We start from the raw sequence: 17,220 nt of genomic DNA, 5'->3' as shown, positions 1-17,220 counted from the left end.
CGTGACAAATCAGAAAAAATTGAAAAAGAAGCAGAGGCACTGAAAATTGCCCAACTTGAACTAGAGGCTGCTGTTGCCGCTAAAAATGCTGCAGAGGCGCGCTATGTTCAAATGGATACAAAGGAAAAATGGTATCTGCATAAAATTGATACTTTAACTCGGTTTGAAATGTCCTTAACTCAATCTGAAACATCGTTAAAGGAACAACTGGAGTTAAGCAAGGGTGAGACCAGGTGTCTGATGGAAGGTATTCCAAGAATTGTGAAGAATGCTTTTACTTCTGAGTAGTTATCTAAGTCGTTCAACGAATTTATAACTGTTGCTCTGGACGCTGATCGGATACAGTTTCTTGAGAGATTGAAAAATGATATACCTGATTTTCCAAAGTCATTGCCGGAATCTCTTATATCTCAATTGAAGCCAAATGCAGAAGATAGACTTAAAGTGCTTGGTGATGAAATAGAACATCTGTCTTTTCCTGAATTAGAGAATTTGTGTAATAATGCTGCTACATTGGTAGACGATGTTCTAAATTTGAAGTTGTAATCTGTATTGCTTGTGTTATCTGTTAATTATATAATGTATATAAATGTTTTTTACTTTGCTGATAATTTTGTCAAAGCTTTACATGTTTGATGTGAACAATCAAAATTATGACTAGTCATATACTGTTTGTATAATTTTTACGTCATGACGGTCGTAGATACATTCTATTGTCTGGATGTTCAGTGGATTTCTACGTTTATCCACTGCCATTTCAATCTTTTGTTTATGATTGAACTTCTGCCACCGAGGAAAAAACTTCTCTTTTGTGGGCAGGGATGACACACTGTGTTGTGACATCTGATATAAAATCCTTGGCCGGATAAAAATTATGAACAGTATGTCATAAGAAATATTTCTAAATTCTTATTTCTTTAAAGAAATTTTTACATTTATGATTGCATCTCATGCTCTAAATAGTTGATCAAGCTATTCGAACATGCAATACTACGCATAAAATTTCTTTAAATTCATTGCATTCCATGTTCGTGGAATTTCTTCTCCGGAGGGCGCTGAGAGGGTATATGACCCATTAGGATGTGCCTTTGTAATTTTATATGGGCCTTCCCATCATGGCCCTAACTTCCCTTGTTTTTCTTGCCTACTCGCCTCATTATCTCGTAACACCAAATCCCCCTCTTTGAATTGCACATATCTGACCCGCTTGTTATAATATTTTGCCATTTTCTGTTTTGCATCCGCTTGACGGATGGAGGCCATGATTCGCCTTTCTTCCAATAAATTCAAGTTTTCACGTAAGATGGATGAATTATTTTCTGTATCAAATGCCAAAAATCCTTTGTGTTGGTACACGAATTTCAGCTGGTATCACTGCCTCAGTGACATATACCAAACTGAATGGTGTTTCACCCGTGCTCCGTTTTGGCGTTGTGCGGTGAGCCCACAATACATATGGCACTTCATCTACCCATTTAGTTTGACTCAAACCCAACCTAGCCTTTATGCCGGCTACGATTTCTTTATTTGTCACTTCGACCTGCCCATTGGCCTGTGGGTGAGGAACTGAGGTGAATGTTTGTTTGATGTTTAGCTCTTCACACCAACTTCTGAAGGGGTTATCTGCAAACTGCTTATCGTTATCACTGACAATTTCATTTGGTAAACCATATCTACATACAATGTCATTCCAAACAAATTTCTTTATGTTTTCACCAGTTATTTTTGCCAACACTTTCGCTTCAACCCACTTACTGAAGAAGTCAATTGCAACAACCAAAAATTTTGCATTTCCTATACTTCTTGGAAATGGGCCTACTATATCAATTGCCCATTTACAAAATGACCATGCCGATGATACTGAAATTAAATCATACTTGGGTAAACGCTGTACGGTTCTATGCCGCTGGCAGGCATCACATGTCTTAATTACGTCTGCTGTATCCTTGTAAATTGACTGCCAATAATACCCTTGTCGCATAATCCGTCCAACTATAGTTCTATAACTAGAATGCTGTGCACATAATCCCTCATGCATTTCCTTGACTACATCAATTGCTTGATGTGGTGTTAAACACCTTAAATTTGGTCCACTGAAGGATTTTCTATAAAGTATTCCATTTTCCAGGACGTAAAGTGGTGCACTAACTCTTATCCGTCTTCCTTCCATGGCATCTGTTGGCAATGTTCCATCCTGCAAATATTTCACATAGGGGGTTATCCAACATGATTCCTTTTCTTCAACCGTTGCAACCACTATCTTTTCATCAACCAATTTATCTTTTAAGACCTCCACCAAAACTTTCTTATGCAAATGATCAAATGTTAATGTTGCTAATTTGCTCAAAACATCTGCCTTCTTGTTTTTATTTCTTGGTATCTGCACGACCTCTAAGGTTTCGAAATGTTTTGATATTTTCTCAACTAATTGCAAATACTGTTTCATAGAGGCGTCTTTGGCTTCAAACGCTCCATTAACCTGTTGTGCTACAATTTGAGAATCAACATATGCACGCAAATGTTTTATTCCCATTTCGGACGCTATGCGGAGGCCGGAAAGCAATGCTTCATATTCTGCTTCATTATTAGATGCATAAAAGCAAAACCTCAATGCGTACGTATGCTCCTCACCCTCTGGGTTAGTAAGTACTAACCCTGCACCAACACCTTCCTCACTTGATGCACCATGATTACTAGCTGTAACGTTTGGCGGATGATCGACCTTTTCTGTTGTTTCTAATAAAAAATCTGCCAAAACTTGACCTTTGACTGCATGTCGAGGCGAAAAATTTATTTCATATTCTCCCAATTCAATTGCCCATTTCGCTGGTCGTCCTGATGACTCTGGATTTCTCAAAATATGCTTTATCGGCTGGTCTGTCATTACCAGGATTGAATGTGCCTGAAAATATCGCCTGAGTCGCCTAGCTGTGTGTGTTAAAGCATACACCAATTTTTCAATTGGTGGATTGTTAACTTCACTCTGTTGCAATACTTTACTGACAAAGTATATAGGCATTTGTATTCCCTTTCGTTCTGCGATCAAGACCGAACTGATGGCCTCTGTGGAAGCAGCCAAATACAAAATTAACGTTTCTCCTTCTATTGGTGCAGTTAAAGTAGGTAATTCTTTCAAGAGTTGCTTAATATCCTGAAATGCTTTTTATGCTTCCTCTGTCCACTTAAAATCTTTTTTGTTCAAACAGCTTTTTAAAACCTTCATAAATGGTAATGATCGATCTGCTGCTCTTGATAGAAACCTTGTTAAAGCTGCTAATCGTCCATTCAGGCTTTGAACTTCTTTCTTTGTTTTAGGAGATACCATATTTTCAATTGCTTGAATCTTTTTTGGATTAACCTTGATTCCTCTCTCTTTAACAATATAACCTAAGAATTTGCCTTCTTCTACACCAAAAGTGCACTTCTTAGGATTCAATTTCATATTGACCTTTCGTAATGATTCAAACGTTTCAAGAGTATCTCTGAGCATGCTGTCTTCTGTATGGATCTTGATAACAATGTCATCAACATAGGCTTCTACATTTTTACCTATTTGATCTTTAAATGCTTTATCAATTACGCGTTGATAAGTTGCCCCTGCATTTTTTAATCCAAAAGGCATCATAATATAGCAGAAAATTCCATCTGGTGTGTGGAATGCTGTTTTATCTTGATCACGTATTGCCATTGGTATTTGATGATATCCCTTGAATGCATCCAAAAATGATTTAAACTGATACCCACTTACAGACTCCACTTTTCAATCAATTTCTGGTAAAGGATAATTGTCTTTTGGATATGCTTTATTTAAATCTGTGAAGTCGACACACATCCTCCATGAATTATCTGGCTTTCGTACCATAACCGGGTTTGCTACCAATGTCTGGTATTTTACTTCTCTCAATATTCCAGCATCCACCAATTTTTTAACTTCTTCTTTGAGAAATTTTGTTCGATCCGGAGCCATGCCTCTTTTCTTCTGACACACTGGTGGAATATTAGGATTCACACCAAGCTTATGTTCAGCCACATGACGTGGTACTCCAGTCATATCAGAATCTTGCCATGCAAAAACATCCAAATTTGTGGCTAAGATTTTGTAAAGCTTTTCTTTTGTTGCCTTTGTGATTGTGTTTCCAATTATGATTTTCTGATCTGGAAACTCTGGATTTGGTGATATAGACCCATCTTCATGAATGATTGGGTTAACAGCTGTTCTGTTTATTTTTACACATTCTATTGGTCTTCTCCGTTCAGCGTACAGCGTGGCGATGTCAGCCGGTGTGGAGAATTTCATCATTCCGTGCACCGTTGATGTTACAGCTCCGAATGCCATCATGGCTGATCGTCCTAAAATGACGTTATACTGCGAATTTGCCTTTACGACCAAAAATTCAATATGGGCAGTTCTTTTAAATGGCGTTTTTCCCAATACGACTTCTAAAACTATGCTTCCTTCTGACCATGACGGATCATTAGCAAAGCTTGCTAAGGGAACAAATGTGTCCTTTAGCTTTTCCTTAACCCTGTCTGGTAGCTGTATAAAACAATGTTCATACATGATATCTGCTCCTGCTCCGGTATCAGTATATATTCCTCCAACAACACAATTTTCTATTCGAGCTTCAATCACTACAGGAGCGTCAGATGGATTTGTGTTAAACATGGAAGGAAAAGCAATCATTTCCTGTTTCCACTCTTCTAACGTTTCTACTTTTCTTCGCTGTCCGGCTTGCCATGAATGTATCATGTTTGCTTCAATGGGTGTTATCTGACAGTTATGCCTTTTGGTGCTCTTGAAAGTTTAGTGGTTCTTTAGAACGGGTGGCGCCATCTGTTAGTACGATTTTCCGTATAGCGGCTGTAAGGTACTAGTACAGAAAATTAGCAGCTCAGCGTGTGGCGTATACTGTTGATTGTTGTTTGCCCTCGAGAAATAATCTCTGCAGACCCGGAACACAGATGTAAGATCTGTGGGGTGGCCTCAATCAATCTGTGGATCACTCTGTAATGATCCGTCTAGCGCACTGCTGCTAAGCGGCTAATGTTATTTTAGAGTGAGAAAGAACTGTTGAGAGAGAAAGTGTACTTCTCTCTGACTGAAGTTCAGATCAGAATCCCCTGAAATGTGGTGACCCAGGGGGTCTATTTATAGGCGTAGAATGTCCAAAATTCACGGGATACACGTGTCAATCACTGAATGGTTCTATTATGTGAAGTATCCGGAATGTCGGTGGCGTGTGCTGACGTGGCTGCGTGCCGTTCACGCGCTAAGTTAAAGGGCTTATGCATAGAAGCTGCCTGCAGGGCTTACGCTTGACGCTGGGCGGCCTGTTGAACGCTGGGCGGCAAACTTCGAAAACTGCCAAATTTCATTATGTCTTGTGCTCTTTGATCGAGTTTTCTGTATAAAATGATGTTTTTATGCGTGTATCTCCTAGGATACACCATTAAATAATAATAATAATAATAATAATAATAATAATAATAATAATAATAATAATAATAATAATAATATAATAACAACCACATTCATGCTATTATGGATGTTATCGGGTCGGATTTAGGTAGTCCTATAACCCCATTAGAAAAACCTGCCCCGAAATTGGACCCATCGGGTCCTCATTTATTTACTAACTATCGGATAAATGGGTTTTCTCACGGGTATTCAGGTTCCCATTTACTAACTATCGAGTACACGAGTTTTTCCACATGTATTCGAGTCATTTTCTAGTATACGTGTCTGGTAATCGGGTATACGAGCCGGTTAATTAGGTATACGGGCCGAGTATATGGACTCACGTCTTTTCGGGTATACGGGTCAAGTAATCGGGGTTTTGTCTAAAACCATTCCATAAACTTCAAGAAACTGGTGTGTCAAACACATCCTTAGTAAAGTGAGGCTCACTCCCTCTAGTTATTACAGGCTCTTACACTTAAGTTAATTTCTCACTATATATGTTTTATTGTAAAGTTAATTTTATAATATGAACTGCTTTTAATTTTTATGTCTACCAAAAAATGTGCATTTTGAAATAAGGTAATAACCTTAATATATGGAGAAGATGGCGGTCTGATACAATTAGAAAATCATTGGACTTTTGCTTCAGTTTAGAACTCAATTCAAAAGGTTGGATCAGAATGTGACAACCATTATCAAATTCGATAATTCAGAGCATTGGAATAGTGATTCGGTATCCTTTTGGCATGAGAGATGGTTGCCAAATATACTCTCGGCTATCTCTTCCAAAGACTTCTGGCATTAGATTCCACCAAAACGTTAAAGTTGCTGACCAAGTTATGTGCACTGACGTGGGGTCAAAATATTGTTGGGAGTGGCGAAGGTTGCAGAGAGGTTGAGATGCTTCAGATCTGTCCAACATCGAAAGTTGGTGGGTGCAGATCTAGTTATATTTGTTCGGCCTAATAGTTGGACTTGGAGTTTGAAATGGTTTATTTTATGATTTCAAACTTTCTTCTTTGCTAGATCGTGTCATTCTTGGTGGTGCATCTATTTCAGGTGCAAAATGGGTCAACCTAATCCCCAAGAAAATAAATATATTTATTTGGCGTATAGCTCAAGATTTGTTACCGACTTAAACAAACCTTGCCACCCGTGGCGTTTTAACAAAACCGCCAAACTATCCGTTCTGTGATATTGAAACTGAAATAAGCAATTACCTCTTTAGCTCATGCAGATTCATCCTTTCATTATGGCGCAAGTTTTTAAAATGGTGAAAAATATCTCAACAGGTTCCAAATGGTGTTTCTAACCTTATAAGTGCAACAAACTTCAATCGAAATTCTCAGGCGTTGAAAGATATTTGTCTTGCAACAAGGTATGTATTGTTATGGACTTATGACTCATTTGGCATTGGAGGAACAAGCTAATACATGCTCCACCTTAAAGGCGAAGATACATAATCAATGAAGATATCATGTCAAAGGTTCGTATTCTATCGCATATGTGGATTACAAGTCGGAGTTACAAGGTTTAAGTAAGCATGGAGATATGGAAGCGGACCCAAATGCTACGGTTACCCCATAAGGCGAACACATATGTATTAAGGAGCAAAGGAGTCCCATGTTAGCTTTTATGTTTGCGTGCTTTGGTAAATGTGTTCCGATGTCAAATAGTTCGCCTCTAGTGAACTTGTGGTATACATATATTGGCATCTAAGTCTTGGAGTAATAGAATTACCAGCTTTTCAAAAAAAGAAAAAATAAATAAAAGAACATAAAAGGAACAATGAATTCATCAAAAAAAATTTGATAAATTTATCTAGTACAAGCTTCGTGAACTTATTAATAAATTAGTTAGTGGATCGTAAGTTAAGTTTATATAAATAATAAAGTCCAAAAGCAAATACACAACATATTTGCAAGTGCATCAATTTTATGATTAATTTTTCATGATTTAATTTCAGTGTTATGCTTTTCAATAGCACCACAAGTGAAGATGAACTTTCTTTATGTCAATTTTTTGAACTTTGAGAAAGTTATGATTTCAACTTATTAAAAGGATGGAAACTCTTGTTTTAATTTGTCTCTTTTTCAAAAGCAAGCACTACAAGTGTACATGAAGTCGATTTTAAGTGAGTTGGGGTAACCCTATATATTTAAATCATGATAATATTATATTATCCCATTTGTTAAATAACTTAAAATCGATATAAACTATACTGTATATTAATTAATTAATCAATATTCCAACTAACATCGAATTGGTCCCTCTCGTAGCCAGATAATACCATGCACAAACGTAGATTAAACTCAAACTCGATTAATTTTCATCAATGATGTTTGTGTGTTTTGGTGTGTGTAAATGGTTGAACGTTTTCTCTATTCGGGTTACTCGGTAGGGCGAGTAATTCGGCCCCATACCCTGATGTATGGTTGTATGCAACCCAACATGATTATTCCATGGCTGTTTCCAACGTTTCTCTAGCTACTACAAAATATTTGTGTAAGACACGATTCGAACCTGATGTTTGTGTGTTTTGGTGTGTGTGATTATTAAAATATATTTGAGTGACTTTGACTAAATAAATTTGACTTGTAGCTAATAAATCCGACTCGATCTGAATGAGTAGATTGAAATCTTGACAACTTTATAAATCGATGAAGTCGAAGATTATTCCGAATAGTAGACCTAGTACGTCGATGGACTTATACAACAATGAGTATAAGAACGGACCAGGGGCGAAACTAGGATTTTTTTTACCGGGGGCAAAAAAAAAAATTAAACAGTAGCAATTTTTTTTGGACAAAATTTGAAAATTTTGGGGGCAAAAGTTGGAGATTTGGGGGCAAAATTTGAAGATTTTAGGGCAAAAATTGGAGAATTTGAGGCAAAATTTGAAGGTTTTCGGGCAAAATATGTTGGTTTGGGGGAAAACAAAATCCACCGGGGGCAACGTCGAAAAACCCAAAATTTTTACACTGAAAAAAAAAATTCACTGGGGGCGGCCGACCCCTCTGCCCCACACACACTACTAGAAACATCCCTTTTAGGGACGACCTAATTAGGGACGACATAAAGTCGTCCCCAAAAATACGCTAAATGACAAAAACTTGGGCAGCTTTTCGCGAAAAGTTTGACCATTTTTTTAGGGACGACATGTCGTCCCGAAAGAAAATTTAAATTTTTAATTATTTCTCGTGTCAAAAATTGGCTCCAAAAAGGAAAAAAAATCACGCCAATTTTTGAGGGACGACATGTCGTCCCTATATGTCGTCTCCAAATAAAATTTTATTTTTAAATTTTTGTCGGTGAAAAAAATATGGCTCCAAAAAGGTGAAAATTTTTGGCGCCATATCTTTAGGGACGACATGTCGTCCCTAAAACCTATTGGGGACAACATTTTTTGGCAGTTTTTTAATATTTATACACACCATTATTAACAACATTACTAACATCAAACACACATTAAACACACCGAAAATGTTGACCCTTCCGCCGTTGATTGTCTCATTGGAAGTGTATTACGGAAGTAAATTCCATAATGAAATGAAACATTACGATTATATGAGTAGTTCGAAATCTATGTTTTGACGTTCGCGACGTAGGTTTAGAGGACCTTTTATATTTTTTGAAAGAAATGGTTCCGTTCGAACACACGGACGTCTTGTATTACGAAGATGACTGTGTTCCGGAATTGTCCGCTACATATTTCCGTACAGAGGGTTAGCGGAACGGTATAAAAGAAACCCTGAATTAGCGTTCTAACAAAGTTATTTTCGATTAAATGAATGAAAAATCGCAGTTATTTTTTGTAGTGACCCGAACTTTTCCATGTTTATATATATTAATTGAGATTGATATTTACATGATTAAATGTTTTCAACATGTTAAGCAATCAAACTTGTTAAGACTTGATTAATTGAAATATGTTTCATATAGACAATTGACCACCCAAGTTGACCGGCGATTCACGAACGTTAAAACTTGTAAAAACGACATGACGATATATATATGGATATACATATGGTTAACATGAGATTATGATAAGTAAGTATCTCCATAAGTATATTAACAATGAGTTATATACATATAAACAAGACTACTAACTTAGGGATTTCGAAACGAGACATATATGTAACGATTATCGTTGTAACAACATTTAAATGTATATATATCATATTAAGATATATTAATATATCATAATATCATGATAATATAATAATTTAACATCTCATTAGATATAATAAACAATGGGTTAACAACATTAATTGAGATCGTTAACTTAAAGGTTTCAAAACAACACTTACATGTAACGACTAACGATGACTTAACGACTCAGTTAAAATGTATATACATGTAGTGTATTTAGATGTATTAAAATACTTTTGGAAGACTTCAAGACATATATCAAAACACTCATACTTAACGAAAATGGTTACAGTTACTTTCCCATTCTTTTCTTTCATCAAGAATTCTAGTCGTATTCTTACCCGTATTATACACAGCTTCAAAACGTACTTACTATGAGTATATACCAATAGGAACTAGCATGAGATTCCACTCTTGATTATGTCATGTATGACTAATCAATTTTAACTTCTACCATGAGCTAGTCAACTAACTAGAACTCCTTTTAACCCCACTCACCACTCACCAATTACCACTCATCATTCACTCCATTTCACTTCCAATTCTCTTTCTAATTCTCTCTCAACACACACACACTATTATGAACGTATTTTTCCAGTAGTTAATCATCATCTTCATCAAAAATCACTTCAAGAATCAAGCTATAATCATCATAGGAAGAACACTTAAAGAACACTTCAAAAATCCCTTCAAGTTTACTAATTTACTTTCAAGCTTTCTAATCCATTCCAAGTAATCATCTAAGATCAAGAAACCTTTGTTATACACAGTAGGTTATCTTTCTTATTCAAGGTAATATTCATATTCAAACTTTGATTCAATTTCTATAACTATAAACTATCTTAATTCGAGTAAAAATCTTACTTGAACTTGTTTTTGTGTCATGATCCTACTTCAAGAACTTTCAAGCCATCCAAGATCCTTTGAAGCTAGATCATTTCTTGTCACTTCCAGTAGGTTTACCTACTAAACTTGAGGTAGTAATGATGTTCATAACATCATTCGATTCATATATATAAAACTATCTTATTCGAAGGTTTAAACTCGTAATCACTAGAACATAGTTTAGTTAATTCTAAACTTGTTCGCAAACAAAAGTTAATCCTTCTAACTTGACTTTTAAAATTAACTACACACATGTTCTATATCTATATGATATGCTAACTTAATGATTTAAAACCTGGAAACATGAAAAATACCGTAAAACCGGATTTACGCCGTCGTAGTAACACCGCGGGCTGTTTTGGGTTAGTTAATTAAAAACTATGATAAACTTTGATTTAAAAGTTGTTATTCTGAGAAAATTATTTTTATTATGAACATGAAACTATATCCAAAAATTATGGTTAAACTCAAAGTGGAAGTATGTTTTCTAAAATGGTCATCTAGACGTCGTTCTTTCGACTGAAATGACTACCTTTACAAAAACGACTTGTAACTTATTTTTCCGACTATAAACCTATACTTTTCTGTTTAGATTCATAAAATAAAGTTCAATATGAAACCATAGCAATTTGATTCACTCAAAACGGATTTAAAATGAAGAAGTTATGGGTAAAACAAGATTGGATAATTTTTCTCATTTTAGCTACGTGAAAATTGGTAACAAATCTATTCCAACCATCACTAAATCAACTTGTATTGTATATTATGTAATCTTGAGATACCATAGACACGTATACAATGTTTCGACCTATCATGTCGACACATCTATATATATTTCGGAACAACCATAGACACTCTATATGTGAATGTTGGAGTTAGCTATACAGGGTTGAGGTTGATTCCAAAATATATATAGTTTGAGTTGTGATCAATACTGAGATATGTATACACTGGGTCGTGGATTGATTCAAGATAATATTTATCAATTTATTTCTGTACATCTAACTGTGGACAACTAGTTGTAGGTTACTAACGAGGACAGCTGACTTAATAAACTTAAAACATCAAAATATATTAAAAGTGTTGTAAATATATTTTAAACATACTTTGATATATATGTATATATTGTTATAGGTTCGTGAATCAACCAGTGGCCAAGTCCTACTTCCCGACGAAGTAAAAATCTGTGAAAGTGAGTTATAGTCCCACTTTTAAAATCTAATATTTTTGGGATGAGAATACATGCAGGTTTTATAAATGATTTACAAAATAGACACAAGTACGTGAAACTACATTCTATGGTTGAATTATCGAAATCGAATATGCCCCTTTTTATTAAGTCTGGTAATCTAAGAATTAGGGAACAGACACCCTAATTGACGCGAATCCTAAAGATAGATCTATTGGGCCTAACAAACCCTATCCAAAGTACCGGATGCTTTAGTACTTCGAAATTTATATCATATCCGAAGGGTGTCCCGGAATGATGGGGATATTCTTATATATGCATCTTGTTAATGTCGGTTACCAGGTGTTCACCATATGAATGATTTTTATCTCTATGTATGGGATGTGTATTGAAATATGAAATCTTGTGGTCTATTGTTACGATTTGATATATATAGGTTAAACCTATAACTCACCAACATTTTTGTTGACGTTTAAAGCATGTTTATTCTCAGGTGAATACTAAGAGCTTCCGCTGTTGCATACTAAAATAAGGACAAGATTTGGAGTCCATGTTTGTATGATATTGTGTAAAAACTGCATTCAAGAAACTGATTTCGATGTAACATATTTGTATTGTAAACCATTATGTAATGGTCGTGTGTAAACAGGATATTTTAGATTATCATTATTTGATAATCTACGTAAAGCTTTTTAAACCTTTATTTATGAAATAAAGGTTATGGTTTGTTTTAAAAATAAATGCAGTCTTTGAAAAACGTCTCATATAGAGGTCAAAACCTCACAACGAAATCAATTAATATGGAACGTTTTTAATCAATAAGAACGGGACATTTCAGTTGGTATCCGAGCATTGGTCTTAGAGAACCAGAAAATTTGCATTAGTGTGTCTTATCGAGTTAGTTAGGATGCATTAGTGAGTCTGGACTTCGACCGTGTTTTCTTTAAAAATGATTGCTTAACATTTTTGTTGGAAACTATATATTTTTAACATATGAATATTATGTGATATATTAATCTCTTAACGTGTTTGATATTATGTGATAGATGTCTACCTCTAGAACAAGTCTCATTGACTCACCTAATAATAATAAAGAGTCAAATGTAAATTGGAATGATTCGTGGACTGATTCACAAGTTCCCGAAGAGGAACCGGAAGAAGAGTCGAAACCGGAAGAAGAATCGGAACCGGAAGAAGAATCGGAACCGGAAGAAGAAATAGAACCGGTGGGGGAAATAATAAAACGGTTAAGTAAAAGAGAATCCTCAACCAACCGACCAAGGTTAATTATGGTCAATGGTGTTTCCGCCAAGGAAGCAAAATATTGGGAGGATTACCAATTCTCCGATGAATCGGATTCCGACGAGAATTCCGATGATGTTATAGAAATTATCCCAACTGAATTTAAAAAGGCAAAAGAAAATAATAAGGGAAAGGGCATAAAAATAGAGAAATCTAATTCCAACCCCGATGAACTTTATATGTATCGTCAACCCCCGAAGTCCTTAAGTTGTAACAATGACCCGGGAACCTCTAAACCACCAGGTTTTTCTAAACCAATGTGGACAACGACGGCTCGTATTAGGGGAACATCATATATCCCTAGAAACTTGGCAAAACGAACCAAAACCGAACAAGAAGAAACGAGCGAGTCGGAATAAGATAGTTGTATTCGTGTGGTGTAATATATGTAATATAGTGTGCTTATGCTTTATGATATATGTAAAAATTGCTTGTATTAATAAGTATTTTTTTTATGAATCTAACTCTTGTCTATTTTACAGTATAAAAACATAAAATGGATAGACAACCCAATATTTTAAGAGACCTACCCGGAGACATGATTGATGAAATCTTATCTAGAGTCGGTCAGAATTCCTCGGCACAACTATTTAAGGCGAGATCAGTTTGTAAGACATTCGAAGAACGTTCCAAGAATGCCTTGGTTTATAAAAGGCTTTCGTTCGAAAGATGGGGGATATCACATTGGGAAATCCATAAGTTACGATGTGTTTACTTTGACACATATATTGCGGGGAACCCAAATGCTATTTTACGCAACGGGTTAAGAAATTATTTTGACTCAGTATATCCGAATATAGGACTTCGTGATTTAGAAAAAGCGGCTAACATGCAACATAAAGAAGCATGTTATGCTTACGGATTATTAATGTTCGCTTCTCACCAAAGTGAGAACAAGAACATCGGGCTACAACTATTAAACAAAACGTTCCCACAAGTGACGGAATCGGTAATTGGGGTAAGAAATGAGGTTTTTAGGTTATTACGAGACTGTTGGACATTACGTAACCCTCGTCCCTTTGACGACGTTACAACACGCTGTCTTATCAACGGCCATAACGGTTATGTTCCACAAGACCAAGGATGGGAAGTAGTCCTAGTAAAACCAGAATGCATGACTTGTTTCTGGACGTATGAATTACGTGTCTTTATTACCTTTGCTGAACGACTTGTGTACTAGCTAGAATTATCTTCACAACTATCTTGTATCAAAGTTATTGTGTGCTATATTTCATGCTTTATGTAAAATAAGCGGTATTGTAAGTTTGTAAAATATTGTATAAAAGTTTGAACGCGAAATATTATTACAATTAGTTTTTCATATAGAATTGTAGTAGTTGAATTGTATATTAGCTACTAAGTATGAACTTAACGGGTAGGTACTACCCGAATTTAAACTTATAAAACGCTAATATGAAGAAAAAGCTTTTATAAATGAGTTCATATTATGCTACGAAATACTATTAACTACTCTTAATATTCTGTATGATTAACTTGTTCCATTTGACTATTTTGAAGGAAATGGCACCGACTACTCGACACACCTTGAATATGAATGAAGAGGAATTCCGTACTTTTCTAGCTTCAAACATAGCCGCAGTACAAGCTGCGCTACATACCAACAATAACCTTGGATCTGGCAGTACAGGAAATCGTGTAGGATGCACCTACAAAGAATTCACTGCCTGCAAACCTTTGGAATTTGATGGAACCGAAGGACCGATCGGATTGAAACGGTGGACCGAGAAGGTCGAATCGGTGTTTGCCATAAGTAAGTGTACTGAAGAGGACAAAGTGAAGTACGCTACGCATACCTTCACAGGTTCTGCGTTAACATGGTGGAATACCTATCTAGAGCAAGTGGGACAAGATGATGCGTACGCACTGTAGTGACCCGAACTTTTCCATGTTTATATATATTAATTGAGATTGATATTTACATGATTAAATGTTTCCAACATGTTAAGCAATCAAACTTGTTAAGACTTGATTAATTGAAATATGTTTCATATAGACAATTGACCACCCAAGTTGATCGGTGATTCACGAACGTTAAAACTTGTAAAAACTATATGATAACATATATATGGATATATATATATATATATATATATATATATATATATATATATATATATATATATATATATATATATATATATATATATATATATATATATATATATATAGTTAACATGATACTATGATAAGAAAACATATCATAAAGTATATTAACAATGAACTACATATGTAAAAACAAGACTACTAACTTAATGATTTTTAAACGAGACATATATGTAACGATTATCGTTGTAAAGACATTTAATGTATATATATCATATTAAGAGATATTCATACATGATAATATCATGATAATATAATAATTTAAAATCTCATTTGATATTATAAACATTGGGTTAACAACATTTAACAAGATCGTTAACCTAAAGGTTTCAAAACAACACTTACATGTAACGACTAACGATGACTTAACGACTCAGTTAAAATGTATATACATGTAGTGTTTTAATATGTATTTATACACTTTTTAAAGACTTCAATACACTTATCAAAATACTTCTACTTAACAAAAATGCTTACAATTACATCCTCGTTCAGTTTCATCAACAATTCTACTCGTATGCACCCGTATTCGTACTCGTACAATACACAGCTTTTAGATGTATGTACTATTGGTATATACACTCCAATGATCAGCTCTTAGCAGCCCATGTGAGTCACCTAACACATGTGGGAACCATCATTTGGCAACTAGCATGAAATATCTCATAAAATTACAAAAATATGAGTAATCATTCATGACTTATTTACATGAAAACAAAATTACATATCCTTTATATCTAATCCATACACCAACGACCAAAAACACCTACAAACACTTTCATTCTTCAATTTTCTTCATCTAATTGATCTCTCTCAAGTTCTATCTTCAAGTTCTAAGTGTTCTTCATAAATTCCAAAAGTTCTAGTTTCATAAAATCAAGAATACTTTCAAGTTTGCTAGCTCACTTCCAATCTTGTAAGGTGATCATCCAACCTCAAGAAATCTTTGTTTCTTACAGTAGGTTATCATTCTAATACAAGGTAATAATCATATTCAAACTTTGGTTCAATTTCTATAACTATAACAATCTTATTTCAAGTGATGATCTTACTTGAACTTGTTTTCGTGTCATGATTCTGCTTCAAGAACTTCGAGCCATCCAAGGATCCATTGAAGCTAGATCCATTTTTCTCTTTTCCAGTAGGTTTATCCAAGGAAATTAAGGTAGTAATGATGTTCATAACATCATTCGATTCATACATATAAAGCTATCTTATTCGAAGGTTTAAACTTGTAATCACTAGAACATAGTTTAGTTAATTCTAAACTTGTTCGCAAACAAAAGTTAATCCTTCTAACTTGACTTTTAAAATCAACTAAACACATGTTCTATATCTATATGATATGCTAACTTAATGACTTAAAACCTGGAAACACGAAAAACACCGTAAAACCGGATTTACGCCGTCGTAGTAACACCGCGGGCTGTTTTGGGTTAGTTAATTAAAAACTATGATAAACTTTGATTTAAAAGTTTTTATTCTGAGAAAATGATTTTTATTATGAACATGAAACTATATCCAAAAATTATGGTTAAACTCAAAGTGGAAGTATGTTTTCTAAAATGGTCATCTAGACGTCGTTCTTTCGACTGAAATGACTACCTTTACAAAAACGACTTGTAACTTATTTTTCCGACTATAAACCTATAATTTTTCTGTTTAGATTCATAAAATAGAGTTCAATATGAAACCATAGCAATTTGATTCACTCAAAACGGATTTAAAATGAAGAAGTTATGGGTAAAACAAGATTGGATAATTTTTCTCATTTTAGCTACGTGAAAATTGGTAACAAATCTATTCCAACCATAACTTAATCAACTTGTATTGTATATTATGTAATCTTGAGATACCATAGACACGTATACAATGTTTCGACCTATCATGTCGACACATCTATATATATTTCGGAACAACCATAGACACTCTATATGTGAATGTTGGAGTTAGCTATACAGGGTTGAGGTTGATTCCAAAATATATATAGTTTGAGTTGTGATCAATACTAGGATACGTATATACTGGGTCGTGGATTGATTCAAGATAATATTTATCGATTTATTTCTGTACATCTAACTGTGGACAACTAGTTATAGGTTACTAA

General features: G+C 34.7%; 1 protein-coding gene across 1 annotated transcript; it reads right to left on the bottom strand.

Annotated features, from left to right (window-relative positions):
- Positions 1-3,760: 3,760 nt before the first annotated feature.
- On the bottom strand, positions 3,761-4,750 carry LOC139874304 (uncharacterized). The gene has a single exon (XM_071861749.1). The coding sequence runs from the start codon at positions 4,748-4,750 to the stop codon at positions 3,761-3,763; it is 990 nt and encodes a 329-aa protein (XP_071717850.1).
- Between the last annotated feature and the right edge of the window lie 12,470 nt (positions 4,751-17,220).

The sequence above is a fragment of the Rutidosis leptorrhynchoides genome, chromosome 11, assembly GCF_046630445.1.
Source record: "Rutidosis leptorrhynchoides isolate AG116_Rl617_1_P2 chromosome 11, CSIRO_AGI_Rlap_v1, whole genome shotgun sequence".
Taxonomy (NCBI): Eukaryota; Viridiplantae; Streptophyta; class Magnoliopsida; order Asterales; family Asteraceae; genus Rutidosis; species Rutidosis leptorrhynchoides.
This window is presented reverse-complemented; position numbering and strand designations above follow the sequence as displayed.

Excerpts from the sequence above, each read along its gene's own strand:
- LOC139874304 (XM_071861749.1), bottom strand. The coding sequence starts at position 4,750 with ATGATACATTCATGGCAAGCCGGACAGCGAAGAAAAGTAGAAACGTTA.